Source organism: Diceros bicornis, chromosome 3, assembly GCF_020826845.1.
Source record: "Diceros bicornis minor isolate mBicDic1 chromosome 3, mDicBic1.mat.cur, whole genome shotgun sequence".
Lineage (NCBI taxonomy): Eukaryota > Metazoa > Chordata > Mammalia > Perissodactyla > Rhinocerotidae > Diceros > Diceros bicornis.
Window position 1 is genome coordinate 102,516,155 of NC_080742.1, and position 26,684 is coordinate 102,542,838.

The window sequence follows — 26,684 nt, forward strand, 5'->3', positions numbered from 1 at the left end:
GGTGTGCAGTGGGCCTGTCTGTGCGAGGTCTGTGCTAGTGAGGTGCACAAAGACGCACGCAGCCACTTTAGTTTCCAGCCTGGCCGCAGTGCAGCTCCCTCCAGAGCTGTAGAATCTGGGTCGTACCCCCAACCAGGGGGACGGTTCTGGGGATGGTGGGAAAGGAAAGGAGTGGGGTGCAGAGATGAGAGGGCAGGGCACCACTGTGGAACTAGAAGGCTCCCAGGCTGCTCCACGGGCAGCCCCGGTCTTATTGCGAGACGCGCCTCTCCAGCCCCACATCCCAACCCCGCCATCTCCGCAGCGTTGTGCCCAGGTTGTGCGGCAGCCCCCGCCCCTCCATCTGGCTCTTGATGCAAACACACCTCAGTCACAACAAATAAGCAGTGGCAGTGCGGGTGGTGAGGGGGCTGCGTCTCCAGGGAGCAGGAGGCCTCCTAGGGCTGGGACCTCTGTCTTCTATGCTGCGCAATCCCCACACAGGGTTTTGCTAAAGGAAAGTAATGAAAAATCAATAAACACAGTCCTGAGTGGGCCTGAGGAACTTTTACTCTAAAGCTGCTTCGTGCAATTACTGTTTTGTTGTCCAATGTTCTTCATGACAGGCAGAGCTGAGATGACATTCACCAATGCTTCAGGCCACACTGCTGCTCCTAGAAGCTCCTCCTGAGGGACCAACTCTTCCTGTTATTTAAGTCCCTCAGATTTCTGCTGCAACATCCTCACCTTTAACGAAGGAGGCACTCACTCATTCATTCACTCCCTCATCAGCGACACAGGCCCTGGTACCAACTGGTGAATTCCCAGGGCCTACGGAAGCACAGGCCATATTCAACGTCTCCTACTTATGGAGTGAAGAATAAGCAATGGACCCTCAGCTACTGTTGGTGGGACGGTCTGAGGGGGCATGCCCGTGTTGTGCCATCACTCATGCATTTAACGCGCACCCACACCACGCGGTCACTGTGCTGGGCACCAGATGCGAATGTGTACAGGGACCACTCTGACCCCTGAGCTTAGGGTCTGTGGTGAAGACAGAAGATGACTCGTGCTGTGTGGAGTGCAGGGAAGGCACCCACAGAAGGCCAGAACAGAGCATCAGGATGCTCAGGAAACCTCCCTCTCCTTTGAAGGGAACAGTCAGCACCACTGGTCAGGCCTGGCTCTCGCTGTGCCTGTCCACACAGAGACCATGACTTGGGCAAGTGGACGCTGGCCATAGTCAGTGAGAATGGCTTGCCAAACGGCTGGCGTGTGGCCCTCAATGGGGCCTGTGTTTACGGCTGAGTTCCTGAGTCCTACAGCCTACCCCCTTTTGGGGGGTCATATATGGAAGGGAAGTGCAGACACACAGACCAGGTGTGGAATCCTGTGTTGAAAGGAATGCAATTTGACAAACGACAATTCTAAAGAACCCTTGAAGTGACAGGTGAAAATAAAAGTTGCTTCCATGGGGCTTACGTGTGGTTTAACCAGACACACAAATAGAGCATTTATAACGGGATAACTCCCAATCTCACATCTGCCACCAGACTCACGACTTCCTCTCCAAGGCTAGACCCCACCTCGTACCGGGTCATCATCCCTCACCTAGAAACCTCAGCAGCCCCCAGATCACTTGGGCCTCCACTCTTATCCCCTATAATTTATTCTTCACACAGCTGGAAACATGCTCTCCTGATGAAAATTCTCTCGGGGCTTCCCAGCACACAGAAGAAACAACACACTCCTCACAAGGACCTTCAGGCCCAGCTAACCTGCCCCGCCCATCTCACGTGAGCCTTTCCATGTCCCCTGTCTCACGCGGACCGTGCCGTCCCCACCTGTCTCATGTGGACCGTGCCATCCCCACCTGTCTCACGCGGACCGTGCTGTCCCCACCTGTCTCACCCGGACTGTATCATCCCCACCTGTCTCACACGGACCGTGCAGTCCCTGTCTGTTTCATGTGGACTGTACCGTCCTCACCTGTCTCCTGCGGACCATGCCCTTCTGTGTCTCACGTGGACCGTGCTGTCCCTTCTGTTCATAAGCAGCCTGGCCACTGGGCAGCCACTTCAGCCCTGGCTTGGCATGTCCTCCCTAGACCTCACACAGCTTCCTCACTGCCCTCGTCCCTTCACCCCTTCGTTTCCACGAGAACTCTGGCTGCCTGACCTTTCTCAGGTCTATTCACATGTCTATATTTGCTGGAAGGTCAGCTCCATGAGAGCAGGGACCTCACCCGCTTGCTCTCTGCTCCATCCTGGCACACAGCACATAGCAGGCCCTCAGAGAATGAAAAACTGTGTCTCTATAGATGGTCACATTCACCGGTACAGAGTTGATACAAGGGCCCTCATTAGCTGGAGAGAACAGTTTGGGCTATGTGGGCTCCAAGGAGTCCCATGAAGGGAATTGCAGACTATTAAAACCAGAGCTCGGCCTTCGCCCCTCTCCCCCAACTTCCTACTCAAAATAAAAGGTGATACACTTTAAAATAAAATAATGGCAGTAGGAAAAAGAACTTGGAAAGCTCCACAGAGTGGCAAGACTCACAGATAGTCAGACAAACTATATTCAAGGCTGATGGCCCCACAGCGGGGAGTAGAGATGCCCCAGCTCTTTGGGTGCTGCAAAATCACCCCCACCCCACCACAGTGCCCTGGACTGGAGGTGGGGTGGGAACACCCCCGGCCCCTTGCAGCTGAACAATTCTGTACTTCTGTGATGTTCTCCACGCCTTCTTGTGCGTGTGTCTCTTCAGCCAGATTGCAAACTGCTCGGGATGGACTCATCTCCCCTCTCTATCTCCTCTCAGTACCTAGACAGTGCTGGGATCCCCATTCCACGATGGACACAACTGAGCGTGGGCAGGGGTGCGCCCCTTGTGATGCCGGTGAGATCACGGCGCCTCCCTCCGTGCACTGCGATCAGGAGCTGGGAGACATTTCCTCATAGTTTGAGGTTTGCATTCAAGTTGACAGAGCAGAGAAAAACACCTCAGAGCATCACCCTCTTTGTGACTCTTCCTTACCTGCCCTCCTGGACACAGTCCAGGTCATGGACACGCCAGGAGAGCTAGGAGGACGATGGCAGACCCAGATGGTGCCAACACACTTGTCTGTGTGGTTCTTGGAGCATGTGTATAAGGGAACCCCCACCCCACGCCCCTCTACACCGTCCTCTCTTCTCTGTCCCCGTCACAGACAGGGCTCTGTATCCACTGCATCAGGACTGTGCCATCTGCATCCATCCCCTGGCAACCTTGTCTGTGCCCCTTAGAGTCCTCCAGTGTCTGACCAAGCGGAACCTGTCAGGATGGTCCCCATGCCTCTCCCGTCCTAAGTCCCTGGCTGCCTGAATGCCCCCACATATCCCAGTCTGAGCAGTTTCCTCTCGCTCTGAGCTCAATCAGCCACACTGGTATTACAGTACGGAAGTATTTCCCTACATGAGGACGGCTGCTGCCCCCGCCCACCTTCCACCACCAGAGCCCCCGGTGCCCAGCCATCCCCGGCCCTCCTCAGTCCAGACCTAAGAGGCAAATGCCTGACAGCTCAGGGCTCCAGGACCGCTTGCTGCAGCCCCACCTGTATCTGTCCTGATCACAGGGATGGATCCTGCGGGGCTGGTCACTGTACATTGTGATTCTGTCCTGCCCTCGCCCTCCCCTCCGTGTCCACGCCATTCTGCCTCCCAGGCAGGCTCCTCTACGCCACACGCCCACTGCAGCCACCTGACACCAGGTCCCTTTGTCCCTCTCTCACCTGGAATGTTGCAAACCCTCCTCCCTCTCGTCATTTCTGAGCCCACACTGCAGCCAGGCTGCTCTTTCCCCACACAAATCTGACTGACTTGCTTTCCTCACGGCCTGCTGCTGTGCGTCTGGAGTCCAGGCTCCTTAGATGGCCGTCACCTTCTCTCCACTGCTCAGTACTTCTCACCTGCACAGCCCACCTGTGCACCCAGGTGTGTGCACCCCAGGTAAGGTGAACTCTTGGCAGTTCCCTCAGTCACTGCAGCTCTTTGCCGGTCCATGGACTTCTTCATTCAAAATGTTTACTGAGTTTATCCTCTGCTCTGTGCTGCGCACTGGGAATGCACTTCCAGAGCACACCTCGCCTCTCTGCAGGACAGCGCTACCTATCCTTCAGCTCTCCTCTTCTAGAAGGCCCCAGGCTAGGGGAGGTAGTTCCCCATACACATCTCCAAGCACCCTCCATGCTATCTGCCTGTACACTTGTCTGCCATTCCAAGTAAGTGGTACGATATTTGTGGGGGGCAATGTCGCTCATGCCATACACCTAGCTCCCAGCACGATGCCAGGTCACAGCAGGTACTCCATACTCACCTGCTGTGTGGAGGACAAGGGACGAGTGAGTGTCTGTAGGCTGCGGTGGACGTACCTGTGTCCACATGCACATCAACAGACAGCTCAGCTAAGCCTGTATTTCTAGTCCTTGGTAGTTCATGCCACATGCGCTAATCTGTCCTCATGCCTTTTCAGAACTGATCTCCGCGCTCAGGCTCTCCAAGCTAGGGCATGCCTGGTCTGTCCACAGCTGCCCTTAGTGACTCCACTCACTCCTCACATCAATGTATTTCCATTTGTTTCCCTCAAATGGAACTTGTTCTATGTGCTTTTCAGGAAATAGGAACATGGTTGCCCCTCAACGTGTGCCTGTCACATGAGCACCCCTCAATCTCCAACGTTACCAAATCTTTCTAAAACTCAGTCCACTGAAGACAAGAGGGGATGGTGGCACTCAGCAACTCCAGCTCCTCCCCTCGGTGCAGCAAGTTTGGCAGGGTTTGTACATAGCAGGGTCTGTACACTGCAGGCACTCAATAACTGCTGACTGAGCTTTCGCTGACGTGTGCCACCCCCAAAGCTCTGACTCATCTGCAGTGAGGTGAGGCATAGGCACCAGAAGGTTCTAGAGCCTCCTAGGTGATTCTAGGAGCAGCAGGGCTAAGAAGCAAGGCCTCAGTGGGCCCCCGCTCTTCAGGAGATGATAATTCTATAATTACATACAGGTTTCAGCTGTGTTTAAACAACTTACCAGACCCCACTGGAATTCTCCTTTCATTTCTTTCCTAAACAGTTTCTCTCTGATATAATTAACAGGAGCCACAGGCACACAGTTCTTTCCCTCACAAACCAATTTATGAAATGGAACCTGATGTGAGCTGAGAACAAAACCCAAGACCCTGCATCTGGCACTCACTCGATGTCTGTGAAGACGCTCATCGGCACCTTGAGGAGACGTGCGACGCCCTCCATCAACTCCTTCCCCTTTTCCAGGCTCAGGGGTCTGTTGAGGGAGAGCAAAGGGGGTAGCATTAGAAAATGGAACTCATCAATACTTGAGAAGCTGCAAGGCCAAGAGCTCCCACCTCAGCTTCTTGGTTTCTGAGAGCCGCCTGCTCACTGTATTCCTGTCACATAGTGACCAGGCTCTCAGGGCAACTGAGATCAGGTGCTTCCTCAGGCGTGATGAATCACCTGAATTTTCTAGCAATGAGACAAACAATGCACTGCAAATGGAATTGTTAGGAAGTGTAATGGGCCTATGATGCAGCAACTGGCTCATCTCGGCCTCAATAAAAAATATAATAAAGAGGGAGGGGAGGGAAGGAGAAGAAAGGAGAAAGAAGAGATGGGAGACAGAGAGCGAAGCAGATGCTGAAAATCAGATTTCAGGATGGGGAGTCAAACGTACAAAGGAAATGCATATTTTTTTAATGGATTCATTTCTAAAATGAGCTACATGCCAATGAAAGGATATTTAAATATCACACTTTTAAGGGTAAACAGTGAGACAGGATGGACAGCCCACCAGCAGTGACTCATTAAAAGAGGCGCACATGTTCCAGAATGATGCATGGCCTCAGACCCCCAGCAAGGCCAGCTCTACGTGAAGAGGCGTCAACAGTAACCACGTGTAACTCAAATTCCAATTACAAATCCTGAATGCCAGCACTCAGATTTGTAAATCACATGTTGCCTGTGAAATCCTGGTAGCACCACTTCAAAAAATATTCAATTATATTGTTATATAAAAACTGATGCACAGCAAAGTTTTCATCCTAGCTGCCCATTCATTCATTCATTCATTTCTTCAGCAAATGTACAAGAATGCCCACTGTAAGGGCACCAGGCACTGTTTTAGAAAATGCAGCAATAAACAAAGACTGAGCCCCTGCCTTCATAGGGTTTACATTCTAGTGGGGACACAGGCAGCAAAGTCATCAATGAGTAAAAACAGAGTGTGTTGTCATGGGTTGAATTGTGTCACCAAAAATTCACACATTCAAATCCTAAACCTGGAACCTCAGAATGTGACCTTATGTGAAAACGGGGTAGTTGCAGATGATCAAGTTAAAATGAGGTCATTGGGGTGGGCCCAGATCCAATATCACTGGTGTCCTCACAGGAAGATGTCGGGACACAGACACGCACAGAGGGCAGATGATGAGGACAGCAGGCACCAAGGCCCCACCTAGGACAGGAGGTTTCAAGAACTCAGGCCGGTATGCCCTGTGAGTGAAGGGCAGGGAACATGGAGATGCAACCAGGGAGCAGTGATGCAGACCTGGAGCGATGCTGGTTTCCCATGATCGCTCTGTCTCTAAGAGCTGGCGGGGTCTCGGGGGGTGAGGAGGTACCAAACAGCCTCGCAGATGTGGTTATTCCTCCTGATCACTTTATCTATATAGACAGGGGTAATGCCTCCTATTCACTTTATCCTCAGAGACTAGGTTTACTCTTCCTGTTCACTTTTCTCTCATAGACACGGTTATTCCTCCTGTCACTTTCACCTCACAGATGTAGTTATTCCACCTGTTCATTTTTACCTCACAGACAGAACTTATTCCTCCTGTTGACTTTTACCCTCAGAGATGGGGGTTATTCCTTCTGTTCATTTTTACCCTCACAAATGAGGTTATTCCTCCTGTTCACTTTAACTCATAGACAAGGGTTATTCTTTCCATTTACTTTTACCCTCACAGACAGGGTAATTCCTCCTGTTCACTTCTACCCTCATAGGCAGGCGTTATCCCTCCTGTTCAATTTAATCTCATAGACAGGCTTATTCTTCCTGTTCCCTTTTACCCTCATAAATGAGGTTATTCCTTTTGTTTACCTTACCCTCATAAACAGAGCTTATTCTTCCTGTTCACTTTTACCCTCAGAGGCAGGGGTTATTCCTCCTGGTCACCTTTACCCTCATAGATAGGAGTCATTCCTCCTGTTCACTTCACCCTCATGAGGAGGTTATTTCTCTTGTTCACTTTACCCCTCACAGATGAGGGTTATTCCTCCTGTTCGCTTTACCCTCAGAGACAGGAGTTCTTCCTCCTGTTCACCTTTACCCTCACACCTAGTGGCTATTCCTTCTGTTCACTTTTACCCATAGACAAGGGTTATTTGTCCTTTCATTTTTACCTCACAGATGGGGGTTAATCCTCCTATTCGCTTTTACTTCATAGACGGGGTAATTTCTCCGGTTCACTTCAGCCTCACATGGGGATTATTCCTCCTGTTCACTTTTACCCTCCTAAATAGAGTTTATTTCCCCTGTTCACTTTATCCTCAGAGACCAAGTTTATTCCTTTTGTCACTTTACCCTCATAGATGTGGTTATTCCACCTGTCAGTTTTACACTCACAGACAGGAGTTATTCTGCATGTTCTCGTTTACCTCACAGACAGAACTTATTCTTCCTGCACAATTTTTCCCTCCTAGACAGGGGATAATTCCTCTTGTGCACTTTTTCCCTCATAGACGTTGTTATTCCTCATGTTCACTTTGACCTCACAGTCAGGGTTTTATTTCTCTTGTTCACTTTTACTCTAATAAACAAGGGTTATTCCTCCTGTTCACTTTATTCTCAAAGACGGTGGTTCTTCTTCCTGATAACTTTACCCTCATAGACGTGGTTATTCCTCCTGTTCACCTTTACCTTCAAAGACAGGGTTTATTTGTCCTCTTCACTTTTACCTCACAGATGGGGGATATTTCTTCTGTTCACTTTCCTTCACAGATGTGGGTTATTCCTTCTGTTTATTTTTACCCTCCTAGATGGGGGTTATTCTTTCTGTTCACTTTACCCTCAAAGACAGTGGTTATTCTTCCTTTTCATTTTACCCCCATAGATGTGGTTATTCTTCCTGTTCACTTTACCCTTACAGACGGGGGATACTCCTCCTGTTCACTTTTACCCTAAGGACAGGCATTATTCTTCCTGTTCACAATTACCTCATGGATGCGGTTATTCCTCCTGTTCACTTTTATCCTCATAGATGAGAGTTATTTCTCCTGTTCAGTTTACCCTCAAACACGGGGTAATTTTTCCTGTTCACTTTTACCTCAGAGACTGGAGGTATTACTCCTGTTCACTTTTACCATTGTAGACAGGGGTTATTCTTCCTGTTCACTTTACCCTCACAGATGGGGTTATTCCTCCTGGTTAACTTACCCTGATGGATGTGTTTATTCTTTCTGTTCATCTTACCCTCATAGACAAGAGTTATTCCTCTTGTTCACGTTTACCATCACAGATGAAGACTTTTCCTCTTGTTCACTTTTACCTCATGGATGGGGGTTATTCCTTCTGTTCACGCTATCCTCACAGACGGGGATTATTCCTCCTGTTCACTTTCCCTCACTGACTGCGGTTAGTGTTCTTGTTCACTTTTACCTCACAGACATTTTTATTCCTCCTGTTTTTTAGCCTCACAGTTGAGAGTCATTCCTTCTGTTCGCCTTTACCTCATAGTTGGGGGTTATTCCCCCTGTTCACTTTTACTCTCATAGACGATGGGTTATTCCTCCTGTTCACTTTATCCTCACAGTTGTGGGTTAATCTTCCTGTTCATTTTTACCCTCCTAGACAGGAGTTATTTCCCCTGTTCACTTTTACCTCATAGATGGGGTTTATTCCTCCTCTTCACATTACCCTCACAGATAGGGGTTCTCCTCATGTTCACTTTTACCCCATAGGTGAGGTTTATTCTTCCTGTTCACTTTTACCCTCATAGACAGGGGTTATTTTACTCCTGTTAACTTTTACCCTCATAGTTGGGGTTATTCCTCCTGTTCATTTTACCCTCTTTGATGGAGGTTATTCCCCTTGTACCCAGGTTCTTGTGGTCCCAGCACAGTGTGGGAAACCAGGAAGCATCTGAATAAGCCAATAAACAGGCTTGAGGAGGCTTACATAGCTTGGGGGACACCCCAACCTCTGAATTGACACATTCAGACCCAGACCTCACCCAGGTCCAGGCCTGTGGTCCAAACCTTGCTTCATAGACCCAACGCACATCCTGCAATTTGCGGACCTGTTCCAGGTGCCTCCCTCCTCCTTTCTTCTTCTCAGTTCTCAACTCCTCCAGGAATCTGCCCTGGGCTCATGGTACTTCTGAATCCCTGGGCCTACTGCCTGGATCCTTGGTCTCCTGCTGGCCTGGCCATCTCCCTCCATGCCTCCCTGGTGACATCTCACCTGCAGGCGCTCCAATCCTGGACCACTCTCTCAGGAGTTTTAATTCTTTTGTGGAGGAGTTTGTAAGCATGCCCCTCCGTGATTAGGGCAGTGCCAGCCAGATAAGAGCTTAACATCTCAGCTCATTTGAAGCTACCACAGCACTGCAAGGTGGGAACTGAAACGTGGGTTCATCCCCTTGTCCCAAGACAGCACTGGCAATAGCAGGATGAGGATTTTACCATGTGGGTTCAGGCATGGCCACTATGCCATGCTGCCTTGCATACAACACCAGCCGACTCAACTGTTGTGTTAACTGCACGAATGAATGGATACACAGCAAAATATCAAAACATCAAAAGATCCAACACTGTCTAAATCATTAAAATGTAAATTACTAAATGAGCCCCGCCTAGCTGGCAGAGTTGCTATGAAAATCAAATGAGACAACTTGTATAAAAGAACCTTGAAACTGAGCCACTGTCCAGCCCAGGTACTACATTACCAACAGCCCGAGCCCGCCCCAGGAAATGCTTCTCCTGGCACTGTTCATGAGGAGACTGACCTGGGCTCCTCTTCCCACACTCCCGCAGGGGGCGCCTTTCCCAACCCCTCCCCAAGGAGAGCCATGAGTGTCCTTTGTCACTGGCTTCTCACGGTCATTTTCTCTGTAATTTTACCATTGAGAAATAATCAATTGTCCTTGAAAGATGGGACCCTGCTCTTTCTTTCCTGCCCATTTCCAATGCTTATTTCCCAAAAGTGGGCATATTCTGTGCCTGGACTGTCTCAGGTCCCAGAACACCCTCCAGGGCATGTGAAAAGCCCGGGAAGGGTAGTGGGGAGGGCAGGGCGGGAGCCCGGGCCCTGGACTCAGGCTGCAGCTCCACTTGGAAGGGCCAGCCACAGTGGGCTCAGGTCGCCAAGCAGGAGAACACAGACTCAGTGCTCCTCACTTGCCAGCATTGCTCCCACCCTCTCACTTCATCACTCTGCCTAAAGAAGGGTCTAACTCCTGGAAAAACCACAAGGGTCTTTTCCACTTGTCCAGCCTTGTGTCTCACCAGCTCCTCCTGCCCTTTGCTGGGACTGCAATCCAGGTCACCAAGCCAGCCACACGGCCCCCACACTTGCCCCTGTGCTCACAGGGCTGACCCTGCATGTGCCCCTTCCCCCCAGTGAACAAGCAGGGACTCTTCTCCCAAGGCTCAGCCACTTCCCTATCAAGCTCTTCCAGACTCTCCCTCCCTCTAGGTAGAACTTGCTTTGTCATCCAGGCCCTGAGGACTCCCACCCAGGTTCATACCCCACACCTGGGACAGCCTGTTGCACCTAATGGCTTATGGGTCTTCCTTCTCCCACTGACCCAGAGCTCCATGAGGACGGAGATGGTGCCACATGGACCTCTGTAGTGTCAGCCTTGCAGGGTAAGCACCCAACAGATGCTGCTTTAACGATCGATTGACAGATAACATAGCCTGAAATGTTCGATTTGGGGTGCTGTTCCTCACAACAACATGAAACAGAGATGAACAGGTCATGAACGGGGTTGCTGAAGTGAGCAAGGAGGGGAAGCCACAGTTGGAGACTGAAGAGCTGCTGCTGCTCAAGCTGCGGAGATGAAGAGTGGGTGAACATCTGTCCACAAAGGCAACACGGCACGAGGGAAACACTTGGACCAGGAAAGCGTTTACCACTTGCAAAAAGATAAAAAGGATGTAGGTAAATAAGAATTATCTTACACAGCAAGTGGGTTACAACATTTAGAACTCCAGAAAGTGGGATAGAATGTGCAAATTTAACCTAATGGACGCCAGATCTCCTGAGAGGAAGCTGAGAGCTGCTGGGCTGCTTTCGTCTCATGAAAAGAGAAGACAGCAAGGTCCACCCGGGGTGGGGCAAGGGGAACTCTCCTGAAAGAAACAGTTAGAAGGGCCTGTCCAGAGAAGTCCTCTCCACGCAAACGGGGTCTCGGCTGTGAGAATGTGCCCCCCAGCAATGGGCAGAGACTCCAGGAAGGCGCTCCTGTGTGTGTGTTCCGGGGGTCTGATGGTGACCCTAGGTTAGAAATCAGGGAGACAGGGGTGGGACCAGCAATGTGTGCACATGGGCTCCTGCTCACTGTCCACACTCCACTTTAATGTGGATACTCTCTTCCCATATCTATCCCCTGAATACCTCTGTGTAACCCATAGAACTTCCCACTTTGTAAGGGGTCCCCGGGCTCCCACCAATCCTTGGGATAGAGGTGAAGGGATTTAGGCTCCAGCAAAAAAAGATCCCTTCACATCCTTGGCTTCCTGTGCATCAGCAACATGTGCAAATAGAACACAGGTGTGCTCAGAAAAACTCAATTTCAGAACCAAGTTATATTTCAGCCCCACATCCTTAGATCTTAAAGAGTTTGAACTGATGATAAGAATATGCACTTATGGCCAGGTGTGAGGTGTCTGATTTCCATGAGGCAACAGTAGGCATGGGCCCCTGAGCTGAATGAAAGCTAAATCTTAGGAATTCGGGCTGTTAGGTGACAATTACTACAGAGATGAGAATGTAGGAAAAATAAAGCTCAGTTTGACACTGTGCCCCATGAGGAGCACTGCCCATGGCCCCACTGAGCCTGCTGTCCTTCTCCTTCATGACATGTGTCTTCCACGTTATGGTCAGCAGTTCAGGCTGGGTAGTCAGAACTATCTTTCTGTGGTCACTTGGACCAAGCTTTGTCTACAAACGTGCCTGTTACCTGCTGAGGACTCTGTCAGTATTAGACACGTGCCAGGATATCCTGAGTGCTGCAGGGCCATAAACACTGGCCTCCCTGGTGGCCTCTCTCGCAACCCTGTACTCTGGGAACAGAATCTAAAGCTGGAGTCCTGGCCCTGCAGGGAGGATGAGCAAGGGAAGTCGTTCCATATGGCCTAGGAGAGGAGGCATCTGATAAGACACCAACGACTCCCCAGGTGTGCACACTCACACCTGCACACACACCAAGGACTCCCCAGGTGTGCGCACACACCTCCATTCGCATGGCATGGGCATGGGCATGAGCATGAGACAATGGAACAGGCACACACATACACACACATGCTGTCAAACTCACCAGAAAGAGCACTGGCCCTAAACCCAGTGCGACACGTGACAATGATATCCCTTCTTGGATCAACACACTCGGGCTACCCTGCCTGCCCCACCTGACTTCCCTCTCATCACAGTGATCCCTCAGCTCCAGCTGGCCCAGCCTCCTCCCTCAGCCCCACAGAGACCTATTTCTGTTCACATTCCTTGTCCCGCCTATCTCGGATCCCACACCCACAATGCCCGCTTTTCCTCCTCAAATCCTGGCCACCAACCAAAGCCCCACCAATTTTAACCATGTAGGTCCATGAGGCTCCCTCTTCTCCTGAAATTCCCTCTGCACTTTGATTCATAACCAGCTAGCTCACCACTTACTATAAAAGGTCTGTAATGATCTCATATATTTTCATCCCATCTCCTTCCACAAACTGCAGACTCACAGAGGGCGTGAACCACAGCTCATCCTTCTTTGTATCTCAAAGTCTATTATTGCGACATGCTGAACGTAAACCAACTTCCCAGCCAAGGTTTGCTACCAGATTCCATGAATTCCGTTTTCTAGCTTGTTTTAAACCAAAGGGATAATATGATGAGATGGCGAGTCCAGAGGCTGCATCACGAATCCCAGTCCCACTGTTAGCTGCTTGACAATCTCCTAACCCTACAATCTTTCACTCCCTCGATACAGAAATTTAACGTTTTCCTCCATAACAAGATTATTTAAAAAAGCCTTGCAGATACTGATAAAGTTCACCAGCCCAGAATATGTTTATGAACCCGCTTGCCTCTTGATCACACAAACTACACGACGAGTACAATCAGCCCCTTTCCTGTCTTGTCATTGCAAGTTGTCACTGCTCCAGGCAGGGAGGGCAAATGGCTTACAACAACAGTGGTACCATTCAATAAGCTGGACAAATAAGATGGTGCTGATTGTACTCAAAATGAGCATGCAGTTATTTCCATTTTATTTTTAAAATACATGGCCATCATCTGTCATTTCATGGTCTGAACTTCCTTAGAAAGCAGTTGGAGTTAATCTCAAAAATCAATAGATACAGCACGTGCAATTTCAGCTGTCTATCTGTGACAGCTGTCACCCTGATTACCTGGATGCCCAATACTGCCATGGAAGACAGAGAGATGTGAGAACTTTTAGTGGCTCAGGGTCAGAGCTGGGATGGTTGTGAGTGCTCCTCACTGCCCGCCTCGATATCTAGCGGCAGAAAGGATTTTCAAAAGCTAGACAGTGTCTCCACTCTCCAATCTATCTCCATTCTGAAGCACAGCAGCATGTGAACACTACTGTTAATCATTTTGAATGAGGATGCACCTAGGGATCTACTAAATAAGCAAAATAGGGGAAAATCTAAAGAATTCACATCATTCACTTGATGGGAAGCTAGTATGAGAACTAACAACATCTGTGATAGCCTCAAACACCATGTGCAGCAGCATTATGGACATCCATGATGCCCTAAGATCATTGCTGGAATGAGAGAATGGATGAAAAATGAGAAAAACTGAATACGTCAGATGACAAAGGAGCTGTGGAATGCCACCCTTAAAAAAAAAATAGTGAAAATAACTTAAGCATCAGAAATATTAAGAGAAGTGAAAACTCTTGAAGGTTTCGTTATGCTCGTCACCATGCTAAGACTATATGCAAATTATCTCATTTAATGCTCACAACAGACCTGTAAGGAAGGTACCATTATGAACCTCATTTTAAACGAGTGGAACTGAGACTAGAGATATTAAATTCATTGTCCAAGGCCATGATACTAGTAAATTACAAAAGGAAACGCTCAAACTTAAATGTTATTATTAAGTGAATGTTGTGATGTAGGCTTCCAGAACTGAAGAGTAAGCCCACATAACTGTTGCTTCCTTACCTATGTTTTACCTTAACTAAACTGAAGAGTGTCTCTCTCATAATTTCTCCACATCTTATTTTTGCAACGGTGTTATTGTCTCTTTCTTATGGACCAGATGAAATCAAGCTGAGAACAGGATCTGGCCATTGGGTCAGATGTTCCTGCTAACCAGACATTTAAACCTAGGACTCAATGTTCTAGAGCTGACCATTTGTGCTTCTGCTGCTTCATTTCCTGATTTTGGACACTTTAGTATTTATTTGAAAAGTCACCAAAAGTTGGGACCAAATGATTTATGGATTGCAAAATGAAATCAGTCAATTTGATACAAACTTTTTGATGAGATGATATTTGAAACCAAACGACAAAATGAGATTTTCGTGGGATTCACCAATTATTCTAGTTATCCCTACCCATCATTACAACAAATAATGATGTTTCTACTTAAATAATACAGTAAGTTAGTTAAAACTTTTGCTAACCCTCAGGAATTCTCCCCAGTGCAGAGAAGCAATACTTCTGATGAGGGCAAATGATGAAGGATGGAGAAGCCACAATGATTCACAATTCCAACTGTTACTTGGTACCACCTTTTTTCCCTGTAGAAGTCTAATAAAGCCCAATGTTTTTCAGAGCATGGGTGAGTTGTGCAGCCAAAGTGAATTCTTCTGACTGCTGGGCTCCCACAGCATTCTAGAGCACATGAAAATTCATCTCAGGTGCTAACAATCCTGAATTACTCTTATTAGTAAAGTTGTTAACAACCACCAACTCTTCGCAGGTAAAAAATCAATAGATGAAAGGTTGTAATCTAAAACCTTATTGTTTTTTAACATCAAGATGAGACTGCACTTCTCACCACAAATACATTCATTTCTTCAATTTTTTTCGAAAAAAACATTTGCTAACAGCTTAATATAAATCTGAGTACATAATGTCTTTGAGTCACCTTCATAAAAAGTGTATTGACATTAAAAACAAAATGAGGAGGTAGTATAAAAATGTAGAGCTTCTGCATGCATTTGTTAAATTGTTATCAGCTTAGAATAGATAAGTACCACAAAGCACAAGACAGACAAAAGATAAAGCGAAAGGAATCTAAGCATACCATTACAGAAAATCATAAAATCAGAAAGAAACAAAGGAATTACAAAACAATCATAAAACATTTAACAAAACAGCAATAGTAAGTCCATACTTAACAATAATTACTTTAAATGTAAATGGACTAAATTCTCCAATCAAAAGACACAGAATGGCTGAATGGATAATAAAAGCAAGACCCAACATTGTGCTGCCTACAAGGAACTCACTTCAGCTTTAAGGACACACGTACAGTGAAAGTAAAAGAATGGAAAAATATATTCCATGAAAATGGGAACCTAAAGAAAGCAGAGGTAGCTGTACTTATATCAGACAAAATAGCAGTTAAGCTAAAAATTGTAACAAGAGACAAAGAAGGTCATTATATAAAGATAAAGGGGTCAATTCATCAAGAGGCTATAACAACAGTAAATATTTATGCACCCAACATTGCAGCACCTACATATATAAAGCAAATATTAGGGAGATATAGACAATACAATAATAGCAGGGACTTCAATATACCACTTTCAACAATGGATAGATCTTCCAGACAGCAAATCAGTAAGGAAACATTGGACTTAAACAACACATTAGACCAGATGGATCTAATAGACATTTCTAGAACATTCCATCCAACAGCAGAACAATACACATCATTCTCAAGCACATGTGGAACATTCTCCAGGACAGATCATATGTTAGGTCACGAAACACATCTTAATAAATTTAAGAAGACTGAAATCATATCAAGCATCTTTTATGACCACAATGGTATGAAACTAGAAATCAATTACAAGAAGAAAACTAGAAAATTCACAAATACTTAGAGACTAAACAACATGCTCTTGCACAATCATGGGTCAAAGAAAAAATCAAAAAAGAAATAAAAAAATATCTTGAGACAAATTAAAATGAAAATACAACATACCAAAACTTATGGGGATCCAGCAAAAGCAGTTCTAAGATGGACATTTATAGTGACAAAGGCCTACATTAAGAAAAAACAAAGATCTCAAATAAACTACCTAACTTTACACCTTAAGGAACTAGGAAAAAAACTAAGTCCCAAGTTAGTAGAAGGAAGAAAATAAAGATCAGAGCAGAAATAAATGAAATAGAAACTAAAAAGATAATGGAAAAGATCAACAAAACTAAGAGCCAGTTTTCTGAAAAGATAAACAAAATAGACAAACCTTTAGCTCGACTGGCCAAGAAAAAACAGAGAAGACTCAAATAAATAAAATTAGAAATTAAAGAGAAGACATTACAACTGATACCACAAAAATACAAAGGGTCATAAGAGACTACCATGAACAACTATACGCCAACAAGTCGGACAACCTAGACAAAATGGAAAAATTCCTGGAAACATAAAACCTACCAAGACTGAATCATGAACAAATAGAAAATATGAACAGACCAATTACTAGTAAGGAGATTGAATCAGTAATCAAAAACTTCCCAACAAAGAAAAGTCCAGGACCAGATGGCTTCACTGGTAAATTTTACCAAAACATTAAAGAACTAATACCAATACTTCTCAAACTCTTCCAAAAAGCAGAAGAAGAGAGAATACTTTCAAACTCATTTTGTGAGGTCAGCATTACCCTGACACCAAAGCCAGAGAAGGACACTACAAGAAAAGAAAATTACAGGTCAATATCCCTGATGAACATAGATCCAAAAGTCCTCAACAAAATATTAGCAAACCAAATTTAACAATACATTAAAAGGATCATACATCAAGATCAAGTGGGATTTATTCCAGGGACGCGAGGATGGTTCCACATCCGCAAATCAATCAATGTGATACACCACATTAACAAAATGAAGGATAAAAATCACATGATCATCTCAATAGATGCATAAAAAGCATTTGACAAAATTCAACATTCATTCATGATAAAAACTCTCAACGAACTGGGTATAGAAGGAACGTAATTCAATGTAATAAAGGTCATCTATGACAAGCCCACAGCTAACATCATACTCAACGGTGAAAAGCTGAAAGCCATTCCTCTGAGATCAGGAACAGGACAAGGATGGCCACTTGCTACTTTTATTGAACATAATACTGGAAGCCCTAGCCAGAGCAATTATGCAAGGAAAAGAAATAAAAATCATCCAAATCAGAAGGAAGAATAAAACTGTCCCCACTTGCAGATGACATGGTATTATATACATAAAACACTAAAGACTCCACCAAAAAACTATCAGAATTAATAAACAAATTTGGTAAAGTTGCAGGATACAAAATCAATATATAAAAATCTGTTACATTTCTATACACCAACAACAAACCATCAGAAAGAGAAATTAAGAAAACAATCTTATTTACAATTGCATCAAAAAGAATAAAATACCTAGGAATACATTTACCCAAGGAGGTGAAAGATCTGTACATTGATCAAAGAAGACAAATAAATAGAAAGATAGTCTGTACTCATGGACTGGAAGAATTAATATTGTTAAATTGTCCACACTACTCAAAGCAATCTAGAGATTCGGTGCAATCTCTATCAAAATTCCAATGGTATTTTTCACAGAAATAGAAAACACAATCCTAAAATTCGTATGGAACCACAAAAGACCCTGAATAGTCAATAATCTTCAGAAAGAAGAACAAAGCTGGAGGCATCATGTTGCCTGATTTCAAACTGTACTACAAATCTATAGAAATCGAAACAGTGTGGTTTGGCACAAAAACAGACACATAGATCAATGGAACAGAATAGAGAGCCCAGAAATAAACCTCCACATGTACAGTCAATTAATTTATGACAAAGGAGCCAAGAATATATAATGAAGAAAGGACAGTCTCTTCAAAAAATGGTGTTGGAAAAACTGGATACCCACATGCAAAAGAATGAAACTGGACCACTATCTTACACCATATACAAAAATCAACTCAGAATGAATTAAAGACTTGAATGTAAGACCTGAAACAGTAAAATCCTAGAAGAAAACATAGGGGGTAAGTTCCTTGACATCAGTCTTGGCAGTGATGTTTTTGGATGTGACACCAAAAGCAAAAGCAACAAAAGCAAAAATAAATAAATGGGACTATACCAAACTAAAAAAATTTCTGCACAGCAAAGGAAACCATCAACAAATGAAAAGGTAACCTATGGAATGGTAGAAAATATTTGCAAACCACAAATCTGGTAAGTGTTAATATCTAAAATATACAAGAAACTCATAAAACTCAACAGCAAAATAACCAAATACAGTGATGCACCACATAATAACATTTTGTCCAACAATGGACCACAAATATGAAGGTGTTCCCATAAGATTAGCACCATAGCCTGGGTGTGTAGTAGGCTATACCATCTAGGTTTGTGTAAATACACTCTACGATATTCACACAATGATGAAATTGCCTAACAACAGATTTCTCAGAACACATCCCCATTGTTAAGTGATACACGACTGTAACCCAGTTAAAAAATGCGCAAAGGACTTGAATAGACATTTTTTTCAAAGAAGACATACAAATGGCCAACAGATGCATGAAAAGATGCTCAACATTACTAATCATCAGAGACATGCAAGTCAAAACTACAATGAGATATCACCTCACACCCATCAGAATGGCTGTTATCAAAAAGACAAGAAATAACAAGTGTTGGAGAGGATATGGAGAAAAGGGTACCCTTGTACGCTGTTTGTGGGAACATAAATTGGTGCAGCCACAATGGAATACAGTATGGAGGTTGCTCAAGAAATTAAAAATAGAAATACCATACAATCCAGCAATTCTATTTCTGGGTATATAGTTAAAGTAAACAAAATCCTTATCTCAAAGAGATATCTGCACTCTCATGTTCATTCCAGCATTATTCACAATTGCAAAGGTACGGAAACAGCCTAAGTGTCCATCAATGGATGAATGGATAAAGAGAATACACACACACACACACATACACACACACACACACATAATGGAATATTATTCGGCCTTAAAAAGGAAGGAAATCCTGTGATTTGTGACGTGGATGAAACTAGAGGGCATTATGCCAAGTGAAACAAGCCAGACAGAGAAAGACAAATACTGCATGGTATCACTTATATTTGGAATCTAAACATAGTAGAACTGGTAGAAACAGTAGAACAGTCATTGCCAGGGGCTGGGGAGTGGGAGAAATAAGGAAAGGCTGGTAAAAGGGTACAAGCTTTCAGTTATAAGACAAATAAGGTCTGAGGATCTAGTGTATAATATGGTGACCATAGCTGATAACACTACTGTATAACTGAAATTTGCTAAGAGAATAGAACTTAAAAGTTCTCTCCCCACAAAAAAGATAAATATGTGAGGTGATGGATGTGTTAATTAACTTGATGGGGGGAATCCTTTCACAATGTATACAATTATCACATCATCACGTTGTATACTTTAAATATCTTTGTCAATTATACTTCAATAAAACTGGGGGAAAAACGTAATATAAGTAGGTTAGTGAAGTTGCTTCCAAAGGGGTCTACTGTCCTGTGTTGACTTCAGATTAGTTTGGGTATTTGTAACAAAATTAAGTAGATGACTGCATCCTGGTAAAGCCACAATAATGAGTTGCTGGGTCTTCTCAAAATATCTGCATGTGGATTTTTGGTGGCAGCATTACCCCGGGCTGGGTTCTTAGACCCATGCACCACCAGCCTCAAGCACTCAGGGTGGTCTCTCTTAGAACAACGCAGGGCTGCCGGGGTGGGTGGTCTGACAATACCAAAGACTTTGTTCTTGCTATTTTGGCCCAGCAGCAGCTCACAGCGCTGGAGGAGGCCCAGTGCTAAGATTTGGGAGACGAGGACTGTGAAAGCTCATCAGGAAAGTGGGCCGTATGGCTGGACAGGAGAGACAGGAGTCCAGCTGAGAAGCCAGGTAGGATCACTCGGCTAGGGGTGGAATGGCAGGCGTAGGGAGTGGATTCTGAGCCCTAGCAGCCAACAGGGGCTGCAAACCCTTCTGAATAGAGGACAATTAGCAAGGTTAGCTCCGCAGGAGGAAGAACTGCAGAGCACTTTCTGACACAAATCAGTTTTCCCCTGACCTTGGCCACCACACCCAACATCTGGTTTCTCTGCTCTCACTCCTGGCCTGGAGGAAGACGCACCTGGTCGGCTCCTGCGGCCAACTCCCAATCTCACATATTTATGGAGCGGTGGCCACTCACTGGGCAAGCACTGAGCCCGGTCCACAGCAGCTCAGGGATCCCCTGACTCTGCCCATTAGCACGGTTCATGCGGGGAAAACATGGTCCTTCCCTCCAGAGCTGCTCTTCGAATGCACGTTCTAAGCCAAGTGCCTTTATTTTCACACAGCTCTCTGCAGCTACGATCTGTCAGGCCTTTCTCCCAAACACACACGCTCACACACACATGATCTCCTGAAACTGTGCTTCCCAAAATAAATAGTGACTTTATTCAGAGGAAAAATATGTCTGAAAACAGAGTGGCCAACTCCTGGGCCTCTTCTGAACCCATTTCTCTCATAAAATCCTCTCCCGTGGCTGTGGCAAGAACTCGCCCGGCTCTTCCTCGCCTCAGCCACTTCCTGTTCCGCCTCACTCCGCTTGCGCTTTGTCAAACTGGACAGCCGCTAAGAGTTCGTTCCTTGCCTCATTATAAACTATCTCTTGGAAAGCTTAGCTACTCATGATTTCAATTAGAAATTTCTCAGTGTCAATGCCTTCCAGATGCATTCTTCCAGTCCTCGCTGAGGAAAAAACCAGTGAGGGATGGCTTAGGATTCCACCCAAGGAGGCACCTGAGAGCTGAAAAAGCAAACATATAAGTCCCGTGAAAGTCACGGGCAGAGCAGCTCCTAATACCGGGATCTTTAAAAACGGTTACTAGCGAGAGTTGTAGAAAGGTTGGGTGTAAAGGTAAGACGTTTTCACGTGCTGACCTCAAAGGTAAGAGGAAGGAACGGCTTCACCAGCAAAGGGTCCTGGATGGAGCAAAGAGCCACCACAGGGGCCAGCTGGGACAGCCCATCTGTGCCCATAGCCCACGTGATACATCAACTCCATATCTTTGCTGCGTCAGGGCAGAGCTTTGGGCATAGACGTATGGCCTTACCATTGTTTCTAAACATTTGAGTCGGGAGAAACTGATAGTTCACACCTACGCTCTCTTCTGTTTCCAGGATGCTCAACAAACGCTGTACACGCTGTGTTTCCTAGGAAGCCAAGCATGGATCAGGAAGCCCTCCCACCAGCGGTAGCACGGTGGCTGACCCTCCCGCACCTCTCGTTACATCTCTCCACCCTCTGCCGTCTCTGCCTCCTCCAGCAAGCACCTACACATTGGGATTCTCCACCAAACGTCCTCCAAGACACACAGCCAAGCCCCCAGAGCAGGAAAGATGCTCCCCCGTCTCGCCCTGCAGGCCCTGGTGGCTCTGGCCACTGGAACCTCACCCGGAGCCCCGTTGGTAAAGCAGCCTGGGAATCACGGTGAAACTGCCTACCTTAGAAAGATTTAAGTGCAGGCCAGTTCATAGCACAGATGACACACTGTCGGTCTGCCCCGCAGTGCAGAGAGCGAGCGAGGAGTGGGGATCTCAATGCCAGCACACCTGCTGCGGACCTCCTGCTTCTCCACTCGGCGGCAGAGGGGTCTGGGAAAGTGCGACTTGACACACCACTCTCCTGCTTGGCACCCTCCAGTGGCATCCCACGTCTGTCAGGGGTAAGGACCCAAATCCTTGCCAGGGCCCTGCAGCCTCGCCAGTCTCTCCCACACTCCTCCAGCCTTATTTCAGCTCCTCAAATGTCCACACTCCCTCCTGACACAGAGCCTTTGTATACGCTGTTCTCTTTGGAACATGATTCCCTTCCCACTCGCTTGCCCTCTACACAGCTAAAAATAAGGGCCGCACAAGTTCATCTGAAGCCGAAACGGACTCCTTCTTCAATAGAACCAGGAGGCTGTGCTGGAACGCAGTCACACACAGCCAGCTCTTCTAGCATAACCCCTTTTCTTTAAGTCATCACCCTAAGTAAGCCAGTATTTCACAACCTAGCTATATCAGGATACTGTATTTCTTCATTTTTCCTTTTCCCTCTGGCTTCATTATTTATTCTCAAAATTACTTCTATTTTGACAGCCTAGCAAATCTCTTATTTTCATGTTTTCCTCCCTCTTTCTTACTCCCTCCTATGTAGGAGTGATATTTAAACTGCTTAACTCAGACAGATGTAAGTCTAGCCCAATTTATAAGGGAGATGACACTTTTCGAAAAATCATTTGCAGTGGTTAGGCTATGAAGGTCCCTGGGGATGACTCTACTATGGAATATCACGGCATTGCTGAAGAGGAAAGGCAAAACTTTCCCAACCATTACGGAAATCTGGCACCAAACCAGCCTGTGTGGATATAGATATGGATGGATACAGATATAAAATATAGATCTAGATATGGATATGGCTATAGATATAGATGTATAGATATAGGTGTAGCTGCATGGATGTAGGTGTAGGTGTAGATGTAGATGTATAGATGTAGGTGCAGGTGTAGATGTAGATATACAGATGTAGGTGTAGGTGTAGATGCAGCCGTAGACGTAGATATAGAGATGTAGGTGTAAGTGTAGATGTAGATATATAGATGTAGGTGTAGCTGTAGCTGTAGGTGTAGACGTAGGTGTCGATGTAGATATATAGACGTGGGTGTAGATGTAGATGTATAGATGGAGGTGTAGGCGTAGATATAGATGTAGATATATAGATATAGGTGTAGGTGTAAATGTAGATATATAGATGTAGGTGCAGATGTAGGTGTAGGTGAGATATAGATGTAGGTATAGGTAGATGTATAGATATAGATGTAGGTATAGATGTATAGATGTAGATGTATGGATGTAGGTGTAGGTGAGATGTAGATTTGGTATAGATGTACAGGTGTAGGTGAGATATAGATGTATGTGTAACTGTAGATACATAGGTGTGGGTATCGATATATAGACGTAGGTGTAGGTATAGATGTAGGTGTAGATGTAGATGTATATAGATGTAGGTGTAGGCGTAGATGTGTAGATGTAGATCTACAGATGTAGGTGTAGGTGAGATATAGATGTACGTGTAACTGTAGATACATAGGTGTGGGTATAGATATATAGACGTAGGTGTAGGTATAGATGTAGGTGTAGATGTAGATGTATAGATGTAGGTGTAGGCGTAGATGTGTAGATGTAGATCTATAGATGTAGGTGTAGGTGAGATATAGGTGTAGGTGTAGATGTAGATGTAGATATAGAGATGTAGCTGTAAGTGTAGGTGTAGGTGTAAAAGTAGATATACACATGTAGGTGTAGATGTAGATGTATACATGTAGGTGTAGGTGTAGATGTATAGATGTAGATGTAGCTGTAGATATTTAGGTGTAGGTGTAGGTGTAAATACATAGATGGAGGTGTAGGTGACATACAGATGTAGGTATAGGTGTAGATGTATAGATATAGATGTAGGCATAGGTGTAGACGTAGGTGTAGGTGTAGATGTATAGATGTAGATATATAGATGTAGGTGTAGATGTAGATGTATAGGTGTAGGTGTAGGTGTAGATATATAGATGTGAGACATAGACGTAGGTGTACGTGTAACTGTAGATATGCAGGTGTAGGTGTAGATATATCGACGTAGGTGTAGGTATAGATGTAAGTGTAGGTGTAGAGTTAGGTGTAGGTGTAGATGTAGGTGTAAGCATAGATATACAGATGTAGGTATAGGTGAGATATAGGTGTAGGTGTAGATGTAGATGTATAGGTGTAGGGGTAGGTGTAGATATACAGATACAGATACAGACACAGATACAGATATTTATGGTGACCATCTTGCAGCCATCAGATGTCAGCATGGCTAAAAGATAAGAGAGTTCCAGCATCATGAGAACCTTCTAAGACTCTCCTGTGTTTCAAGCACCTAGGTGGGTTGTAGAACAGCCTGTAGGAGGTCAGCCTCTAAGAACAAGCAGGAAGCAGAGAGCATTGAAGGCCCAGACTCCAGGCATGGTCAGAGTGGGCTGGGCCGTTCTAGTACTCCCTTCTCCTCCCCACCAACAGCTGACCTCACCCTCTACCACAGTAGAAAGATAGGATGTGGAAAGGAGGCTTACAAGCAGAGACCACAAAGGGCCCCTTCCAGGCACAGCATCGTCTCTTCCAGTATCTTCCACAGGGCTAAACAAGGCCAAGTTAACTTGGAAGCCATTGGGCCAAAGAGGTCCTGCAACTGTTTAAATGCTCACCACATCTGTGCTTTTACAGTATTTTCTCACTGTGCCCACCGTCACAGCTAGATATCAGACAAGACTGAAATATCCTCCAGTTCTAGTTTTCCAGCCAACAACAGACATCGAAATCCAACACATCACTGTCACCTCAACAAATGAAAGTGAGCATACAGACTGAGAGCCATCAAAGACCAACAGCCAGCTGCAGGGTGTGGGCCTTATTTGGATTCCAAGTCAAAAAACAAATGAACTGAAACAAAGTTCTGACACTGATGTGACAACCAGAAATTGAACTAGATATTCGATAATATTAGGGATTTTTGTTACTTTTTAGGAGTGATATGGCATTGTGGTATGTTAAAAAGAAAGAATCTTTATATTTTAGAGATATTTCATGAAGTGTTTATACGACAATGTAACTGGGATTTGTTTCTAAGCAGCATGAGGGGTGGGAGTAGCTGGGGTGTGGGTGGGACAAGGGTGTCTGGGTTTTTGGCCTGGGTCATTATCTTGCTTTTGTTTATGTTCAAAATTCTGTACAAGAAAGAGCAAAAAACCAACCCATTGCCTCATGAAAAATACAAAACTGAACAGCCAAGGAAAGCCTGTTGGACTGGGCACCCCCTCTGTGGCTGCATCTCATTACCAGGGACAAGCCAACCCCGTGAGGCCAAGGCCTCAGAGACAGAGATGGGTGGGCTCCCAGGACAATTGCCCAGGCACCTGGAGTGCAGCCTCAGAGGATGCTCTCAGGACACCAAGTCCTTCCTTTAGAGCAGCTCTGAGGTGGCCAGGTGTGGTGCCTTCGAACAGAAACATCTAGAGGAGTTTCTACACAGAACCTCTATTTAGAAGCAAAAGCTTCGCTGCCGGTGCTTTTAAAGAATCAATTCTGTGACTTTGGATTTCTATCACAATCTGATCCTCAAATCGCCTTGGGAAGAACTTTCACGTCAATTATGTACATTTTCCTAGAATTTCCAAAAAGTCCACACCATGGGCGAAAAATACCTGCTGATTCTTTAACCAGCTATTCCAGAAGGGCCTCCCCGCTCATTCACTTACTCCTCAACATCCAGACGTGTGCTGGGCCCTGGGAGAAGACGGAGCAGCCCCTCCCCACAGGAAGCATGACGTCTGCGTGAAGGAGGTGGCATGTGACTCAGTAAGTGTAACACGCCGTCGTATCAGTGGTCTCCAGGTGACTGGAGGGAAAGCTTCACAAAGTCCCACTCTGGCTGACTGCTGAGGACTGAGACACTTTCCAAGCGAGAAGGGCAGCTCGGGCCAAGTCAGAATCGTGAAAGGGGAAGATGGTGTGGCTGGAGGGTGGGCTCCTGGCGACAGTGACAGAAGTGGATGGGGAAAGGTTGGGTGGGCTGCAGGTGGGGTGTGAAGGGCCTTGTCTTCAAGCTGGGGCCTTGGGGATGTACCAAGGTGCAGGCAGTGGGCTCCTTGAACATCCCCAGAGCAGAACGTGTGATCTGATGGCAGCACACGGGTGGATCAGGGAGGGAGGCACGGATGCAGAGAAAGCAGGCGGGAGGTTAATGGTGCGAGAAACTCTCCAGTGCCTTCTGAGGAGCCAGGCTCGGTAGGGGCTGGGGATGCAGCTGAGCAGAAACAGACATGGCCCCTGACTTGGTAGAGGAGAGCAAGAATAGAGGAATAACTCTCCACAGGAATGCATCACTGCATGCCCAAGTAAGGCGCTCAAGGGAAGGAAGGGGCAGAGCTGTACTTGACGAGGGACCCTGACAGAGCCTGGGGAATCAGGAAGGCTGCAAGGAGGAGGTGGCCCCTTAGCAAACATTAGAAGAACAAGAAGGAGGTAAAGGGGCAGCATGTGCTAGAGGAGGAGCGTTTCAGAGTGACAGGAACAAACATAAGGCTTCCTGTCATGAACTCTGCATATTCCAGAAGCAGAAAGGCCGAGCACCCAGAG

At 45.9% G+C, this 26,684-nt stretch overlaps 1 protein-coding gene across 1 annotated transcript in view; it reads right to left on the reverse strand.

The window, feature by feature from the left end:
* PTPRN2 (protein tyrosine phosphatase receptor type N2) overlaps positions 1–26,684 on the reverse strand; it is a 911,136-nt gene that overhangs the window by 518,150 nt on the left and 366,302 nt on the right. Inside the window, exon 10 of the mRNA XM_058535313.1 lies at positions 5,211–5,297. Coding sequence (XP_058391296.1) covers positions 5,211–5,297 — 87 coding nt within the window. The remainder of the gene's footprint in view (positions 1–5,210; positions 5,298–26,684) is intronic.